This window comes from Mycothermus thermophilus (genome assembly GCF_041956435.1).
Source record: "Mycothermus thermophilus strain CBS 625.91 unplaced genomic scaffold VTJ04scaffold_1, whole genome shotgun sequence".
NCBI classification, from domain to species: Eukaryota; Fungi; Ascomycota; class Sordariomycetes; order Sordariales; family Chaetomiaceae; genus Mycothermus; species Mycothermus thermophilus.
The window spans coordinates 4,848,959-4,865,523 of record NW_027191427.1 but is presented as its reverse complement, the minus strand read 5'-3'; the positions used below and the strand labels follow the sequence as shown (position 1 = coordinate 4,865,523).

The 16,565-nt window shown below is 57.4% G+C and overlaps 7 protein-coding genes across 7 annotated transcripts; 5 read left to right on the top strand and 2 right to left on the bottom strand.

Moving 5' to 3' along the window:
* Positions 1–235: 235 nt before the first annotated feature.
* VTJ04DRAFT_1828 (uncharacterized protein) lies at positions 236–457 on the bottom strand (the record flags this gene model as incomplete). Its single annotated transcript, XM_069359558.1, has 2 exons — positions 236–298; positions 407–457. The coding sequence occupies 2 exons, from the start codon at positions 455–457 to the stop codon at positions 236–238; spliced, it is 114 nt and encodes a 37-aa protein (XP_069224436.1).
* Positions 458–3,959: 3,502 nt separating this feature from the next.
* Positions 3,960–4,357, bottom strand: VTJ04DRAFT_1827 (uncharacterized protein; the record flags this gene model as incomplete). The annotated part of the gene is made up of 2 exons (XM_069359557.1): positions 3,960–4,078; positions 4,198–4,357. 2 exons carry the CDS (start codon positions 4,355–4,357, stop codon positions 3,960–3,962), a joined length of 279 nt encoding a protein of 92 aa, XP_069224435.1.
* An 875-nt stretch (positions 4,358–5,232) lies between these two features.
* VTJ04DRAFT_1826 (uncharacterized protein) lies at positions 5,233–6,675 on the top strand (the record flags this gene model as incomplete). Its single annotated transcript, XM_069359556.1, has 1 exon — positions 5,233–6,675. One exon carries the CDS (start codon positions 5,233–5,235, stop codon positions 6,673–6,675), a length of 1,443 nt encoding a protein of 480 aa, XP_069224434.1.
* A 643-nt stretch (positions 6,676–7,318) lies between these two features.
* On the top strand, positions 7,319–7,564 carry VTJ04DRAFT_1825 (uncharacterized protein; the record flags this gene model as incomplete). Its single annotated transcript, XM_069359555.1, has 1 exon — positions 7,319–7,564. One exon carries the CDS (start codon positions 7,319–7,321, stop codon positions 7,562–7,564), a length of 246 nt encoding a protein of 81 aa, XP_069224433.1.
* Positions 7,565–8,462: 898 nt separating this feature from the next.
* Positions 8,463–10,712, top strand: VTJ04DRAFT_1824 (uncharacterized protein; the record flags this gene model as incomplete). The annotated part of the gene is made up of 6 exons (XM_069359554.1): positions 8,463–8,593; positions 8,707–8,809; positions 8,893–9,403; positions 9,459–9,475; positions 9,540–9,660; positions 9,730–10,712. 6 exons carry the CDS (start codon positions 8,463–8,465, stop codon positions 10,710–10,712), a joined length of 1,866 nt encoding a protein of 621 aa, XP_069224432.1.
* A 324-nt stretch (positions 10,713–11,036) lies between these two features.
* Positions 11,037–13,524, top strand: VTJ04DRAFT_1823 (uncharacterized protein; the record flags this gene model as incomplete). The annotated part of the gene is made up of 2 exons (XM_069359553.1): positions 11,037–11,152; positions 11,358–13,524. The coding sequence occupies 2 exons, from the start codon at positions 11,037–11,039 to the stop codon at positions 13,522–13,524; spliced, it is 2,283 nt and encodes a 760-aa protein (XP_069224431.1).
* Positions 13,525–14,151: 627 nt separating this feature from the next.
* VTJ04DRAFT_1822 (uncharacterized protein) lies at positions 14,152–16,297 on the top strand (the record flags this gene model as incomplete). The annotated part of the gene is made up of 5 exons (XM_069359552.1): positions 14,152–14,449; positions 14,518–15,792; positions 15,847–15,941; positions 16,051–16,131; positions 16,205–16,297. 5 exons carry the CDS (start codon positions 14,152–14,154, stop codon positions 16,295–16,297), a joined length of 1,842 nt encoding a protein of 613 aa, XP_069224430.1.
* Between the last annotated feature and the right edge of the window lie 268 nt (positions 16,298–16,565).

Here is a 16,565-nt window from a genome sequence, read left to right as displayed (position 1 = left end):
GCCATCAACACGGCCTGGATCATATGTACTCAAAAGGTATCCAAAAACAGAGTGAGCGGCTCCGTAAGATTCGTAAATGGACGTCGTCGTCTTCGCCTCGTCGTCCTCGTTGGTAGATTGATAGACAGCATTTCTGGAGAATCAAGCACCATCAATCGGCTTGATGATGGAGGTCAAAAGCTACGGGATGTGAACCAATCTTTTTGAGCTCACTGATTTGATGACCTGACCCGTTCTACTGGAACAATCCACGATGCTGTCTCAGCACGATCTCGTCGGCCTTTTGGCTCTGGCCCGTCTGTCGAAGTGTGATAGGAATTGAGGGGTTAGGGCCCGATTCTGAGTTCAACACCCCAATCTGTTTCTCGTCTTCCCAAACCCATAATCAGCAACATCGAGAGCTGACCCTGACCGACACAGGCACCAGTTGGTCACCGTTCCCACAGCGTTGGGTCATGGTTCAGGCCACGCCTACCCGCAGACCTTTAAACGTTGCCAGACGAAGAACGCATGGAGATAAGGTATCTTCCCTTAGGGAAGGATTGAAGCGTTGTTTCCACCTCTTTCCTCCGCCGAAGCTGATGGATAATTATATTATCCATTCCGTTAATTTAGGCTCACCGTTGCCACTGACCTTGGTCCAGGTCAGTGGCTCGTCGGGCCAGACCTTGTTTATGACCACTCAGTCCTGTATATATCTCGATCATTAGCTTCCATTTCTTCTATTTGGAGCGTTTTCCTGGGCTTGATGGCTCTCTCAATTCAAGGCTCTCTTGCTCCATTCCTCATTCCCTATGGGCCATTCACTTGTACGTGCCAGACGAAGAGATATGCCTGCGAATAACTATTGTAGAATTAGAGCAGAAGGCACGGCCAGATATATGGTGTCTTCCAGACACCGGTTTCAAAGTCGTTGTGTCTAGCAAAAACTTTTCGTGCCGCAGAGACATTGACTAATACCCGAGTTACCTCGGGGAAGGCGCCGAAACAGTCCAACACCTAGTAAATAATGCGGTGCAAGGGCTCCCCGAAACCTAGAACGTGGGAGGAGAGAGCCGGAGAAGTGGCCGGAAAAAGCTCTCCAATCGAGTACCGGAGTGGGGGTTTCTGAACAGATCGGATACTGAAGCAGTGATACAGGTCTTTTCATCCGGTCCAGGAGGGCACGATTTTCCTAGAGGATAGCGATGGAGATGGACCAGTATGTTCTGAAAAGGGCGTATCAGAGTACGAATAAATAAATAACACCCGATTTTACCATATTGAGTTGAGAAGTTGAGAACCGTTCTCGAGCAGCCAATATTGGGCCGGGAGTACCTCTCATCGGGTGTCTGTCTGGAGTTGTATTGAAGAATGCTCGCTCAAGGGTTGATTTTCCCCGTACGAGCGGCTTGTGAACTGGCTGGTTGACTAGGGAAACTTGATCGAATGTGAGTATGCCTTTGTTCACGAGACATGGCTTGATTCCCTTATTCCATTGGGTGAAGTCAAGCTCCATGTCGTCAGCCGGCCATACTTGATGGAGGCCAGAAGACAAAGATGAACGACCTTTGGGCGTCAAGATAATAGAGTTGCCTCTCTGATGATCAGCAATCATCATTTTTATGGATATGACAGATTGACAAGGCGTCACCCTCTTCTCGTTCTGCACCGCATTGTGGATTGATCTGAATAGTGACTAAACGTCCCTTTTTAGAGCTGGGGTCCTCGACCCTCCGTGCCTGCTTTTGTCCCTTTCCTTTACAAACAGGCAAACAACTGTCCACATTGATTGTATTCGGCCAAGGTCTGAGCCTTGATATCCCCGTTCCAGCACCAGGATCGGCTCGATAAATCACAGAACGTTTGAATGTGAAGATATACACTCGATTATACTGTATCCCCGAGTGTCACCCGAGAGGGTCAAGCATGGCAGGCCGGTTCAGCATGGCAACAATTCATGGCCTCTCAGCGTTTCTCTATGACCCGGAGAGACCAGCTAGACAGGCAGGTAGTCTGAGTCCTGGGCCATCGTCCGTAAGGCAAAATCTCCGACATCCACTGCAGAGACAGGGCGGGCATCACCGCCGACTAATTGTCTCCAAGCTAGGGTGACGTGTCATCCAAAACCCGCCAATTCTAAACACCAAGTAACAGTAGTTAGTTCATTCAAGGCGGGCTGGACCACAAAGACAGCTCTAGTCTCCGACTGTCAACTACATGATGTATGTACATACTTTGTACACCGCCGACCAATCCTTGCTGCGGATGGCCGATCAGGGGTGATATATAGAAACAAGTCCGGCGCAAGCTAGTTTAGTGTCTAGATCAAGTGGCGATATTATGCCGCCGCCAGACGCTTGGACGAATGCGGCTCTTTGCAGAGATACCTAGTTGAGGTACCCCTTACACCGTAGCTTGTGTAGTGGTAACTGTATGTACGTCGAGGGGACTATTAGACATAGGTGGAAACAGCGCTGTGTTTATTCTACCTTGTGCGACGTATGCAACCATTTCGGTGTTCAAACACAGGTCACGTACGTAGTTTTCTGGGCCAACAGATAGACAAATGAAGGATATCAAGAAAGTACAGCGTAAGAAGCACAACCTATAATTTTCCAGGCGCAATAGCAAGTTGTTACAGTCAGTCTCACTTGTGTCAGTATGTCAACACCAAACTCGCATTCAACTTGCTTTGTCAGCGGGCATTTTATGGTTGCATGCTGTCTGATGTCAGCCACGAGCAAAGTCGCCAACAGAAACAGAACCACAACACAAGCACATCACCAGAATCTCCCAATGCTTCTGTTTCAGGTACAACGCTGCCCAAGAAGTAAGTACATATGTTGGTCGACTGCTCAACCTCAAGGTTCATGTTGGGCAGCGCGACAGAATGGCGGCGTGGCGATGAAGTCTGTGTCCTGTCAGCGGCCCCGACGATTCCGCCCACCAACAACACGACGGAGTAGTTCGTTTCCAAGACATCCGATTACACAGGAGAAGCCACGACAAGTGAACAACCACAAGTCCTACGTGTTCTGCTTTCCATACTCTTTCGTAACGTTCCGCCGTTTCCGCCAGATTTTGCATCTGTAGTGCAAATCCTGGTGGGTTTGGCACCTACCATTTTAAGCATCGTCCCTGGTGTCGGAGTGTCTTCCGCTTGTTGTTGTTCCTGATTGACATACCGTCGAAACACTCACCGCCCAAACGATTGCTGATGTGGGTAAAATCCCGCTGCCGGGGAACTCGGCAACCCCACATCAGAGCACCAAACCTACCACCTGCAGACTCAAGAGCCCCGCCACGATGGAGGTCTGGCCTCGGTCAAAGTTGTCCCTGAAGATCTTCGGTGACATCGGACGACAAAAAACTTCCCAGATGTTGTATGGGGATGAGGACGACGTTGAACAAGGTGCTGATGATTTTTGACAGTTCCGGTTTGGGGGTTTACTTCTTTCCAAAGGCTCCGGACTTGCGCTTCTCAGAAAGCAGGAGGCTGGTTGGTGTGCGTCAGGACGGCGGATGCATGCAATGTTGTGCAGCACGGAAGACGAATCGTCAGCAAAGAGGGGCAATCCAACGCGGGGCTCTATCCGCTCGCTGATATTCTTGCAGCAGCAGGAAGATAACATGCCCAACATCGAAGCCAAAACTGCTGGCCTTGGCTGACAATGGGCGATCCAGATGCGCGGTGTCGGAGGGGCAACAAATCCAGGTTGGACTGATTTGGATGGATCTCCGCTGATTGTCTCCTCGTGGCGGCGGGTGTGGTGATGATGGGGTTGTGCATGTGCTTGTGAGAGTGGGGACTCGTCAACACACAATGTCGCGCACAGGTGAAGGTCTTTTCATCAGACCGCTGGTGTTCATGAGCCGTCATGTTTCATCAGAATTGACCTGTTTTTCCGCAATGTCAAACCGCCGCGGGCTGTTGTTGCCCGGGAGCCGATCAAACGGCCGGGAGCGGTGCCCACCCATCAGATCAGGATCGTCTGCATTCGGCGGACGCTATCGTTCTCGGCCCTGAAGAGAAAGCCAGGGGTGGTCTTGACCGCCGGAATGTCGACACTGTCGCGTCCAAGATGGCTGGCACAGGCTAGACATGTTGTTTCGTCGTCCAGTTGGTTTCTTCTGACATGGTGCCGCATCCAGGACCAGCAGTAGCCGTGGTGAGGTGAGGCGATGGATGTTTGCATCGACCATTGCGTCGGGTACTCGTAGCCGGCAACGACAGGATGGTGCTGCCGTCTTGGTTGAAGAAACGCCAGCCCGCGTCTCGCAGCCAATAGACCGGCGCCCAGCCATCCAGCCGGGCGGCGCGCTGATCTTGCGGCCAATCAAGGTCGGCGATCCTTCGGCGGCTGGGGCAGAGCATGTGGCTGACGGGCGCCGAGGGGGGGAAGCTGCTGACCGCTCACTGGACCCGCCATCGTTCTTGCTTGCTCTCGGCCCCGCATCCGCGGTGTTCCCAAGACAGACCGGAAGGCAAGGCACCCATGCCAAAACCCCTCTTCCCCACAGTGGCACATGCTGGCGGACAGACGGGGGGCCGACTGCGCCAGAGACAGCGGGCAGGCGAGTCTGGAAGAGGGAATGAGGCTGAACTCGGTCGGTGTGGGCGGGCTTGTGCCATCCAGGGTGCTAAAGAAAGCGGGCTTCGTCCCGCCATCCTCATCCTCGTCGAAGGATCCTGGGAACTCTGTTGCTTCTGCTTCTTTGTTTCCAGGGCAGCCGCCATCCTCCGACGACTTTCTTCAATTGCCCCAGCGCTCCCATCGCCGTAGGGGTCGGGTTTCTCGATGCGCCTTGTGTGCTGACGCGAGCCCAGCGCAGCCGCCACCACCAACCACCACCACCGAAACCGCGTCTGAGCGTGTGAACACCCGCTCCGACTCTTCCGCGTGTCTGGGCATTGTGCGTGATTTTGGTTTATCGGCCACCGGCGGCCGCGGCGACAGGAGATATTTCGCCCATTTTCTTTTCAGATTGTTCGAGTCGATTGAGTCGTGTTGGCGCAGCCGTTGATGCCCTAGCGAACGAAGGCGCGCGGCAGTGTCGAACCTTTCTCGCTCGTCGGGTCGGGCCTGACACGGCCATCGACGGCATCGGAATCGCGTCGTCCCTGTCGCGGGCTGCAAGCGGTCTTCGTCGCGACGCTGTTTCTCTTTTTTGTTGTGTTATTGCTGTCGTTGTTCTTGTTGTTTTCTCGTCGACGGTCTTGCAGGGCAGAGATCGGTAGACGCCGACGTCATGGGGACCACCGGAGGAGCGGCGGTGTTATCAAGCGCCAAAATCACAAAGGCGCGGGGGAAGGTGAAAGCAGTCAAACCGATATTGAAGAAACTGTCGCACTCGGAAAAGAACTCGCTGGACTTGGATGAGGGATGGGACCAACGGCAAATAGACCAGATGGAGGGGGACGGAGGGAGAGACGACGGGTTCGCGGGAGGGGGGAGCTCTTTCTACTACTCGGGTCAGGCAAGAGACGTCACCTTCCTGCCGGCAGCAGAGACCCGGGGCGCTGGAAGGTTTGCGCAACACGGCCACGGTCCCGGACACGGCCGTTCTGGCTCTCAGGCTTCTGCCGGCAGCGGAACTCGCGGGCCCTTCGTCCATCCTTTTGCGCAGACTCCGCGCACATCGACCCCTCCCCGCTCCTATGCGAACTCGGTGGCTTCGGTCGACAATGCGAGGGACTGCTCGCCAACCATCACTGAGCGGGACGACGACGACGACTGTTTCGATTCTGGCCCCTCCTACCTGCACTCCCACCCTCAACACTCTCACAACCCCTCCTCTTCATCTCGATCCGACCTGCGCAGGCCGTCCTTGAACAGCAGCCAGCGCACCACTTCCTTTCCGGACGCCTCGGGGTCGAAACCGCCATCCCTCCGCATCAACACCAACCGATCAATTTCGGGCACTACGGCGACCTCTTCCCGATTCGCCCACGGCAACTTTCCCACGGCCAACAGCGCCTCAGACCTTGCCCACGACCCGCACAATCTCAGTGTGAGTTTGAGCGGCACTTTAGACTCTCCCACCGGCAGTATCGGCACTGGGAGCCTTCAACAGCCGCCGGCACCCTCGCATTCGTCTCCCCTGCGCACTTCCCTCGATATGGGTGCTTTCCCGCGTCTGCGGGCAAAGTCCGAGATGGACACGGCCACCAGGGTCGAGACCATTCGTGCTGCCCGCCGCAAGTTCGAGGAGCGTGAGCGCGCCAAGGAGGAAAAGTACGACCGCGAGATGATCAAGAAGCGCGAGCGCCGCGATACCAAGGAAGCCGCCCGCATCGAGCGGGGCGAGGACCCGAACAAGGCCCGCAAGAAGAAGACGCCCACCGGCTTGTCCACCGTCTCAGAACCGGGCCCTGTGAACCGGGGTAGACTCCTGGCTCACGCCGGCATCGGCCGCCGTCGGCACACCGAGGCGGACGGCGGAATATCGTCTTCGCTCCAGACCACCAGCACCGGATTCTCTGAAAAGGACGCCGATTTTGCCGCCCGTCCTTACGAGAGCTCGTCGATGGCTTGGGCCAGCCCGCCCGAATTTGGCGCGACCGCCGACGACGTCCACTTCGAGCAGGCGCCCCCGCGGAGGGGCAGCAGCGCCAAGCGCAAGACGCAGAGCTACTGGCAGGGCTTCCTGCTCTGGCTCAGGACAAAACTCCTGCGGCTGAGTACGCGTTAGCTTGCGCTTGCCTGCGGATCATCCTCATGGGCCCGAGGACAAAAAGGCATTGGGTGACAACAGAACCAAGCCGAGGGCCTTTCTATAACAACCCATCCTCACCACATCCTAAACAAAAGTCCTCAACCAAATACCTCGCCATCATCGAATACCGCCCCAAGACCCGATACCTCTCTCCACACATTACGCCCTCCTGTTCCCACAATCTGACCAGCTCGCCCGTTTTCTGCTTCATGAAGCGGGACATCTCTGGGCATCCGTCGGATCTGCGATTCTTACTCATTCTTCGTCCTTTTTTTTTGGCGACGACACCAGCGACAGCATAGGGAAAGCATGGGTGCAGCGCAGCCGTGACATCCTTAGCGACTGCTGTGAAAAGTTTCGGGCTGGGATTCCCATCTCTTCTCTTGAGAATGGAAGGGACACCGGAGATGATATGTCGTCTTTCTTTCCACGACCATTGAGACGGGGAGATCGCGGGAAGATTCCTTTATTCTTCGAGATTTATCTTTCCTCTAGCATGTTTTTGATTCCTTGTTCACTCCTCGGTCTTGGTTCTACAGGATTGGTCGGTCGGTTCTGAGAACCGGGAGGCAATGGAGCTTTGGGTTGGGAACTGGAACCTGGCAGAGGAACACGGAACATGGGCGGGCTTCGTTCAGGACATGATTGGTCGGTGATTGCCTACGTGAGGCTGGACTGGGTGAATCTGAAAGGAAAAAAAAAGAGAGGATGGAATATGGCAACCTCCTCTTCTTCTCTGAGTCTTGGTCTTCCCATGCTTGCCTTGAGCTTCTTTTCCTACAGTCTTCCCTTTTTCGTTCTCGCGATCGTTTACGGGTTACGGTTCGGGGGTCTCTCTGCATTGCGGGTTTATGGGTCTGTCTGATTTGGACTGGGACTGGTCATGGTTGCACTCCCTCTCACGAATTGTGCGTGGAGAGGTCGAGCCTGTGTCATCAAGTCGTCTGCAGGACAGCAGCGACATACCTGAGGTAGCTTGTGCATGGTTCACCTTGACGAATCGATCTGGCGTTGCCTTGGGAATTTCCCAGAGAGAAGCCTTACATTGTGATGCCGTGAGACGTAGACATGTGTCTTTCCCGGACCACCGACTGGACCTGATTGGATGTATCTAGGTCCTTCACCTGGGTACGGTATCCTGTCCCAGGTCCTGCTGGCAACCGCCCACCTCGAACTGCTCTCGTGATGTGCCGAGAGCTATGAAACTCAACCCCTGCACCTAGCCGAGGTTCGAATCACGGGTGGGTCATCGGGGGATCACACCTCTGAACCTGGATCGCCGCGCAAGGTTAACTTCGACAACTCACAAACGGCGTCGCACCTCCAGATCTCAATTGCTTTGTTTTTTTTTGGTCTCGATCTCTCAATATCCATATATACGTATTTCGCGGTTGATCACCAGGCAATCTATTGAGAGTGTCAAGTCTTGGGTGGCTGATTTGCTTGGATGAGACCGTTGTGGAACGAGGTAGGCCACCCCTTTGAACTCCGCAGCGATGACGTCGCTGTGGAGAACGGAGTAAATAATCATCGTCGGCCATACACTCATCTGGAGAATAAGATTCGGTGGTGATTCATGAGCGCGAATCGCTGAGGCTAACACCATGCTTCCAGGCATACGCACTTGAAATCCTGAGGTTTTTTTCATCAGCCCCAGGCTGCCATCGCTGCCTTTGTCCAGCCATCCTCATCCTCATTCTCGGCTCTCACTCAACCCTTCATCCCCATCTGTCACCTCTTCGCCGGCCTCACTCGTGCGTATCATGGCTCATACCAAGCGCTTCGCCAATCATCCTGGAGCAAAGGAAGCGCCGCCAGAGGCACTCGACTTTCGTCACGAGACGGACACAAACCCGCCGTTTCGCGGGTTGACTCTGGCCATTGCTTCGGTCATGTAGGTCAAGCTTTCTGTGCCGAGATCCGGTCTTTGCGACCAAAGCGCGGCCGAAGCATAGCCGCTCCATCACCTGCGTGCCATGTCAGGCCGCTGACCTCTTCCGTCTCCAGAGTCCCGCGTATTCCAGGCTTCTTTAAGTTATTGTGGCATAACGCCAAATTCGGTCACGTCAGGTCGGCGCCAGGGCTGGTGGGGGTGCCGTACCGAATCCATGTACGTGTCTCTTTTCATCCGCCACCATTTCGTATATCCTGCCGAAGGTAGCTCGTTGAACCATAATACTGACCAAAGCCAAGCCCAACGTCATCCCTCTCGGAGACGGCACTTCGTCGAGCAGCACGCCCACCATCGACGCGGACTTCTTCGCCCAACAGCCAGCCGACCTACCGGGCCGATTCTATTCGGCCGCTGACTACCATACTCTGTACCGCTCCGGCAAGGCAACGCCGGTGCAGGTCGCCGAGGCGGTCCTGAGCCTCATCCAGCGCACATCATCCGCCTCGTCGTCGGAGAACTCCCATGCGACGGCATGGACGCAAACGGACCCCGAGCGGGTGCGGGCGGCGGCGCGGGCGTCAGCGGAACGGTGGGCCAAGGGGACCCCGCTCGGCATCATGGATGGTGTGCCGTTTGGAGTCAAGGATGATGTGGACGTGGCCGGGTTTGTGACGACCCTGGGTATGCGAGTGAACAAGAGTGAGGAGTATTTCAAGCACCCTGCCGAGGAGACGAGCTGGGCCGTGGTGAAGCTCGAGGAGGCGGGCGGGATCATGATGGGGAAGATGAACCAGCACGAGATTGGCATGGGTAAGTTCTCATTGTAGTAGACATCGGTTTTCGGCTTGGGCTGACGGTTGCGCAGATACTACGGGATGTAATGTAGGTGGGCCGTTTGGCTTGCTGTGAGGTGGACTGCAGAATGAGAGCTAACGGGTTCATCTAGCCATCCACAGGGACTGCCGTGAACTGGTATAACCCGTCATATTATACTGGAGGGTCATCATCCGGCGCGGGATCCGCCCTGAGCGGCGGCGTCGTGCCCATCGCGATCGGGACAGACGCAGGTACGTGCTGAAACATATCATTTTCTTGCCGCTTTAAGCACCACGTATGTTTTTCTGACAACTCTTCAGGCGGCAGCATCCGCCTCCCCGCCTCCTTCTGTGGCGTCTACGGACTCAAGCCAACTCACAACCGGCTCGGCGACAAAAAGTCCTCCGTCTGCGTCGTCGGTCCCCTGGCGGCCACGGCGGCCGACTTGACCATCGCCTACCGGCTGGCCGCCCAGCCCGATCCGTCCGACCCGGCACAATATCCGCTCGCCGCATCCACTCTCCCGGACCCCTCCGCACCGAAATACCTCGGCATTTGCCACGAGTGGATCGATGTGGCTGACGCAGACGTGCGCGCCGTCTTCGACGCGGCCGTCGCCGACCTCGTCCAGCGTTGCGGCTATACCGCCGTCGACATCCGCCTGCCGTACCTGCGCGAGGCGCAATTGGCGCACTCGTGCATCTGCCTGACCGAGTCAGTCGTCGAGGCGCAGGATCGTGCCGGCAGCGGCGGCGCAGGCGGTCCGCTGAGCAGGGCGCTTGGAATGCTCAACAGCGCGAACCGCTTGCTCCTGGGCACGGGAGCGCAGACGCCGGCGGTGGATTTCATCCGGTACGGCCAGCTCAGGCAGGTGGTGATGGCGCACCTGGGGTTCTTGTTCAAGAAGTATCCCGGCCTGCTGGTGCTGTCGCCGACGTCGCCGATGGCCGGGTGGCCCCGGACGGAGGGCGATGATAAGTACGGATGCTTTGACGGGAACAGGTGCATTCGCAACATGACGTATGCTTGGCTGGCCAACCTGACGGGATGTCCGGCCGTGTCGGTGCCGGCGGGCTATGTCGAGCCGAAGCAGGGCAAGGGCATGCTGCCGGTGGGATTAATGGCTACGGCGGAGTGGGGAGAGGAGGAGAGGCTGTTGGCGTTTGCGCGGGAGCGCGAGGAGTATTTGAACCAGGTGTATGAGGGAGGGAGGAAAAGGCCGGGGGGTTGGGTAGATGTGGTCAAACTGGCGGTTGAGGACAAGGAGGATAAGGGAGAAGGAAGCAGGGAGGGTTCGGAGTAAACCTTTTTGATTTGTGTCCCAATATGCCATTCTATATCCGACTTACATACCCGTACTTATGATATGATCCCAGGTGTGCTCATATCTTTAGCCGGTGGCTGTTGAGGTTCTCTACGATGTGGTGATCTCTAACGATACGGTGTGACATGTCGTGTAACACTGTACTCTCGTACTGTGTCGAAGAATCGCAAAGGTCCAGCGCACGGACCACCATTTGGTGCAGTGTCCTCTTGGACCACTTCGCGCAAACGTCGGGTGTGCCAAATCATCAAGTGTGATCATTTCGGGGTCCTCTCCACGCCTTATCAAACGCCAGCAAACGCCATGGTCCATCGCTGGAGGCATATCCGCGATGAGGCCCATCGCATGTATGTTGAGGAAAATAGACCTCTGGATGAGATAGTCAAACACTTTCACGAAAACTATGGGTTTCCCAAGAAGTAAGTCCCCGGACATTGCCTGCACTGTCGCGTTCTCCATGCACCCCTCCTCCTCCTCCTCCTGTGCGCATGTCCCTCGCCGTATTCGTTGCCCGTACACCCTAGCGGGTTTCCGTAGCCTGGGCTTTCAACAACCCGCAAGCCGTTCAAACCATGCAGCATAGGGACAAAAGGCACAATACGCTTGCTGACGTGACTTCCATAGCAAGCGGACTTTCCAAACCGTGTTTCGGCGATGGGGATTTCCGTCTCGATGGCACCCGGCGAGCAAGAACCAGGCCCTGGTGGCCCGAATCAAGGAGTTATGGGAGGCCAATGTTTCCGCCAAAAACATGCTTGCAACGCTGAGGGACGAGGGCTTCCAAGTCAGTGAGCGCGACTTGCAGAGGATCCGAACCAGAAATGGCTGGAAGCTTCGCACCTCGGTCCCGTATGCCCGGGACCCTTCGGCCATCAATGCAACATCACAAAGCCCTGAGGGCGAAGGAGATGGCGAAGAGGACTCGGACAGCGACAGGGACGGGGCAGACGATGCCAACACCGACGCCAACGATTGGAACTATGGCGCTGGCGCCTTGGACCCCGTCGAGGCACAGGTGCAGGAGGAGTCTCTCAACGCAATGCGGGAAGCCCAGCGCGAACAACGGCGCCGCATGTTGGAGATGGAATTTTACCAGCGGTGGCTGACCAAGAAGCGCCGGCGACACACCAGATCGTACGGCGGCTTGCCTCCCGACCCTCCCGGTCCCCCGCGGTTCCCTTCCGAGACGACGTTGGCTGAGGCCAAGGAGATCTTGCAGCTCGATAAGGATACGTACAATGCTGTGCGCGAAAAGTTCTACAACATTTGCGTTTCCCAGGGCGTGTACAAGAAGACCCTCATCGGCCCGGAGAGGTGGGAGTCGCTGAAGGAGCAGCTCATCCGCGAGACCATGTACCTGCGCGCCGTCATGTGGGATCAGACCGACATGGACAAGAAGAAGCTCGCCATTGAGATTATTGCCTGCGACGTGACCAAACGCATCCGGATGGAGAACATGAAGATTAAGTACGGCGAGGCCAAAACCATACTCGGCATTAACCCGGAGCAGGGTCGCCAGTTGCGCGAGCAGCTCTACAACCTGCTGGCCCTCGAGAGGGTCAAAAACAGGGTTGAGGATGGTCCCGAGATATTCGAGAGCATCAAGCAGCGGTGGATCGCTGGATCGGAACTGCTGAACAGCGTCGTCAACGCGACTTCGGACCCAGACCACGAGCGGAAAATGAAGGCCATCAAAGCCATCTATCGTGATGGCTGGCGCCGATACCAAGACGACGTGGTCCGGAAGGGCAAGACCCCAACCATCCTGCTGCCCCCCGACAAACGGGTCCCGCCCAAACGGCCGAAGCAAGGGGGCCGGAAAAAGAAGTCCAGCGATGATGCGGCCCAGGACACCGGCGCAAGTGCAAGTGCCGCTACGTCGGAGGCTCCAGCCTCGTCTGAACGGGAGACTTCGGAGGCGGCGCCCGCAGAGGCAGCGCCCTCTCAGCCAGCATTCTCGCAACAAGCGCCGATTCAGCCGGCACCGAACCAACAAGCCCAGCAAACACGAGACGAACCGAGACCTATCCTTCCGGCCCCTACACAGCCTGCTTCTCAGAGCACTCCTAGTCAGTCCACTCCTGCCCAACCTAAACGTCGTGGCCGTCCTCCGGGCAGATTGACAAACAAAGATCGCTACTCACGGTATCGCTTGGGTCCAGTCTTCGAGGGACCGTACGCAGATCAGCCCGGGCTGAGCGCATCGCCACCAGGCACATCGACCACGCCGGCGGCACCAGGGATCCAAACGGAAACACTTCCAGCTCCCGCACCGGCACATCAGCCGCCGATGCAGCAGCCTCCACCTCCACTTCCACCTCCACACCAAGTGCCCATGCAGCAGCAGCAGCAGCAGCAGCAGCAACAGCAGCCTCCACAAACACATCAAATTACCATGCAACAGCAGCCTCTGGCACATCAAATCTCCATGCAGCAACATCCTCCACCGGTATATGCGGCGCGTGTACCCCCGCCAGAGCCCGAACCACCAGCATCGAACGGCTTGGCCGCCTTCTTCAAACTCAGCTCAGCTTCCCAGATGATGTTTGGTATGCTTTCGGGTGCACAATGGATCGCGCCGCTCAGCTCGCGCACTATGGGAGAGCTGAAGCGGGCCGCGGTCCTCAAGACTCCTGGAGCGATCTGCTACAAAATTGAGGGCATGGTGAAGGACGGCAGGGGCGGCGAGCTGCCCCTCCCCGTAAGCGATGATGACGAGCTCCAAACATACCTCGAACATGTTGGGGACCGGGGCGCGCCGACCTTCAGGGTGTATGTGGTGCCTGGGTAGGGCTGTACATGGAGTTGAGGAGGGCGGAAGTGCCCGAAGTCCGGACACGCGTTGCTTCTTTGAGGCTAATGCGATGTGTATGTACATGATTCCGCCCAACAAAAGTTTGGTAGATTTGCCACTGTCACCCAAGTTCCTGATGTCATTACGGATAGCATGCATCCGAGAGACGCGACCCATGCGCCATATCCCCAAGAAGCAGCGCCAACAGGGCTAGATGCGGCTCGAAGCTACCCTGGATACGTGCGGCTCCTTTTGACATCGAAGAGCGAAGAGCCTGAAGCTCGTTGAAGCTTCGTGATTGGCATCCCTTGTTCCGGGTCCGACACGCGCTCGGGATTGATCCCTGCAAGCCGCCGGCCCCACCCTCTGGACCCTTGCCCGGGCTCAGTGCTTGGCTCGGCTGCCCCACCTCGTCAACCAGCTTTCTATTTTGATGAGCACTTCACAGGTCAACAAGCTTTTAAGCTTTTGGCAACCCAAGACGACATCACGACGACTCACAGGGTGTTCGCCCCAGCATATAACCCACCCCGACACCGCCCCGTCGACGGCATGCGACCCGGATAGCTTCGCTGCCAACCCCCGAGGCCGATTGACCCATATCCATCGCAGGAAGTCCGAGCCATGTCGCGGCTCGCCGGCCGGATGCCCCGCGGCGTCGGCGTCGACGCTGGTGTCGCCTTGCGCCAGCGTCCATGCTCCTCCTCCGTCCTTCCTTCTGTCCTCTCCCTCCGTCATGCTCCCTCCGTCCTCCGTTCCGTGCCGGCCCGGTACGCATCGGATGAGCGCAAACCCTCCACATTCCATGGCCACCTCACATATAGCATCACGCAGCGGTTGGAGCGCGAACGAGCCGACCAGGAGCGCGTGGCCCGGGTTCGCGCCTTTGATCCCAGAAGTCGCAACCTGAGTTTGACCTTTGGTAGGCCATTGTTGCGGCGCCGGCACTCGAATGGGCTCCGTCAGCGGCTAATATCGTTGTCTTCCCAGTCCTCTTCTTTGTTGGCTCCGTCTCGTGGTACCTGGGCTACAAGTACCCCCGCGATCTCGACCCCAACTCGACGCTTCCGCTCGGCGCAACCCGGCCTCCCAACTACAAGCTAAACCCCGCCCACCTCGAGGCCGCTTGGGCCGACTTTGTTGCCATCGTCGGCAGCGAGAATGTCAGCACCCTCGAGGACGATGTGCTGCAGCATGCGACTTCCGAGTGGTCGTCACACCCCCACGACCCTTCACACAAGCCGTTCTGCATCGTCTACCCACACACCACGGAGCAGGTGTCGGAGATCATGAAGGTCTGCCACAGGCGGCGCATTCCCGTCGTGGGCTACAGCGGCGGCACCAGTCTCGAGGGCCACTACACGCCGACGCGCGGCGGCATCTCGATCGACTTCAGCCGCATGAATCAGGTTCTCGCGCTGCACAAGGACGACCTGGACGTGGTTGTGCAACCGGGCGTCGGCTGGGAACACCTGAACGAGGAGCTGGCTCAGCACGGCCTCTTCTTCCCGCCCGACCCGGGTCCGGGAGCCCAGATCGGTGGCATGATCGGTACCGGCTGCAGCGGCACCAACGCCTACCGCTACGGCACTATGCGCGAGTGGGTGCTGTCGCTAACCGTCGTCCTCGCCGACGGCACCATCATCAAAACCCGCCAGCGCCCGCGCAAGAGCAGCGCCGGCTACGACCTGACCCGCCTCTTCATCGGCTCCGAGGGCACCCTCGGCCTGGTGACCGAGGCGACCCTGCGCCTGGCCGTCAAGCCCACCGCCGAGTCCGTCGCCGTGGTCAGCTTCCCGTCCATCCGCAGCGCCGCCGACTGCGTGGCGCAGGTCGTCAAGCGCGGCATCCAGGTCGCCGCCGTCGAGATCCTCGACGACGACCAGATGCGTTTCATCAACGCCCTCGGCAACACGTCCCGCCGCTGGCGCGAGGCGCCCACCATCTTCTTCAAGTTCACCGGCAATACCACTTCCGCCGTCAACGAGCAGATCGACCTGGTCAAGGGCATCGCGCGCGCCAACGGCGGCAAGTCGTTCGATTTTGCCCGCGACGAGCACGAGCGGCACGAGCTGTGGTCGGCGCGCAAGGACGCCTTGTGGGGGACCATGGCCCGGCGGAGGCCCGGGGATCACGTCTGGACCGGCGACGTCGCCGTGCCGGTGAGCCGGCTGCCGGATATCATCGATGCTACCAAGAAGGATCTGCGGGCGTCGGGTCTGACGAGCTCGATTGTGGGCCACGTTGGGGATGGGAACTTCCATAGTATGTGTTGATCCTTTTGCCACGGGGGAGGGTGGTACTGACGTGGGTTTGCAGTTATCCTCCTCTACAACGACGCCGAGCGCAAGCTGGCCGAGGACTGCGTGCATCGCATGGTCAAGCGCGCCATCGAGATGGAGGGCACTGTTACTGTATGTTTCCTGCCGGACCCCCCTTTTATCCCGTTCTCCATGCAACCCAGCATCTGCATCTCCTCGTATCATGATGACGCAACCGTGGGCTGACCCGAGTCTTCTACAGGGCGAGCACGGCGTCGGCCTTGTCAAGCGCGACTACCTTCCCCACGAGCTGGGCGAGGCCACGGTGGATACCATGCGCAAGGTGAGCTTGCTCTCATCTCACGTTCCTTTCCATTGGGGCGACACATTTCGGAATGCTGACACTGCCGGTACAGATCAAAGCCGCCTTGGACCCTCTCTGCCTCCTCAATTGCGACAAGGTTATTCGCGTGCAGAAGCCCAAGCGTGGGGAGGTTGCAGAGTGGTGATGGAGAAGGGGATAGGAAAGGGAACGGGGCTAGTCGGGGAATGGTCATTCACATGTACAATTGGCGTTTCAAATATTTCTCAAGGACATATTATACCCCATGCATGCGTCTCGTCTCCAAATGTCTTGTGACATATACCTGGGCCATCTGCTGTGTCGATTGTCACAGTTCAACATCACCCTCAGATGTATGGATGCGCCAGTGTGAACAAATCAATGTTCTGATCCCTAGGCCGTAGCGCGGACTCCGTACGCCACCAATATCAATC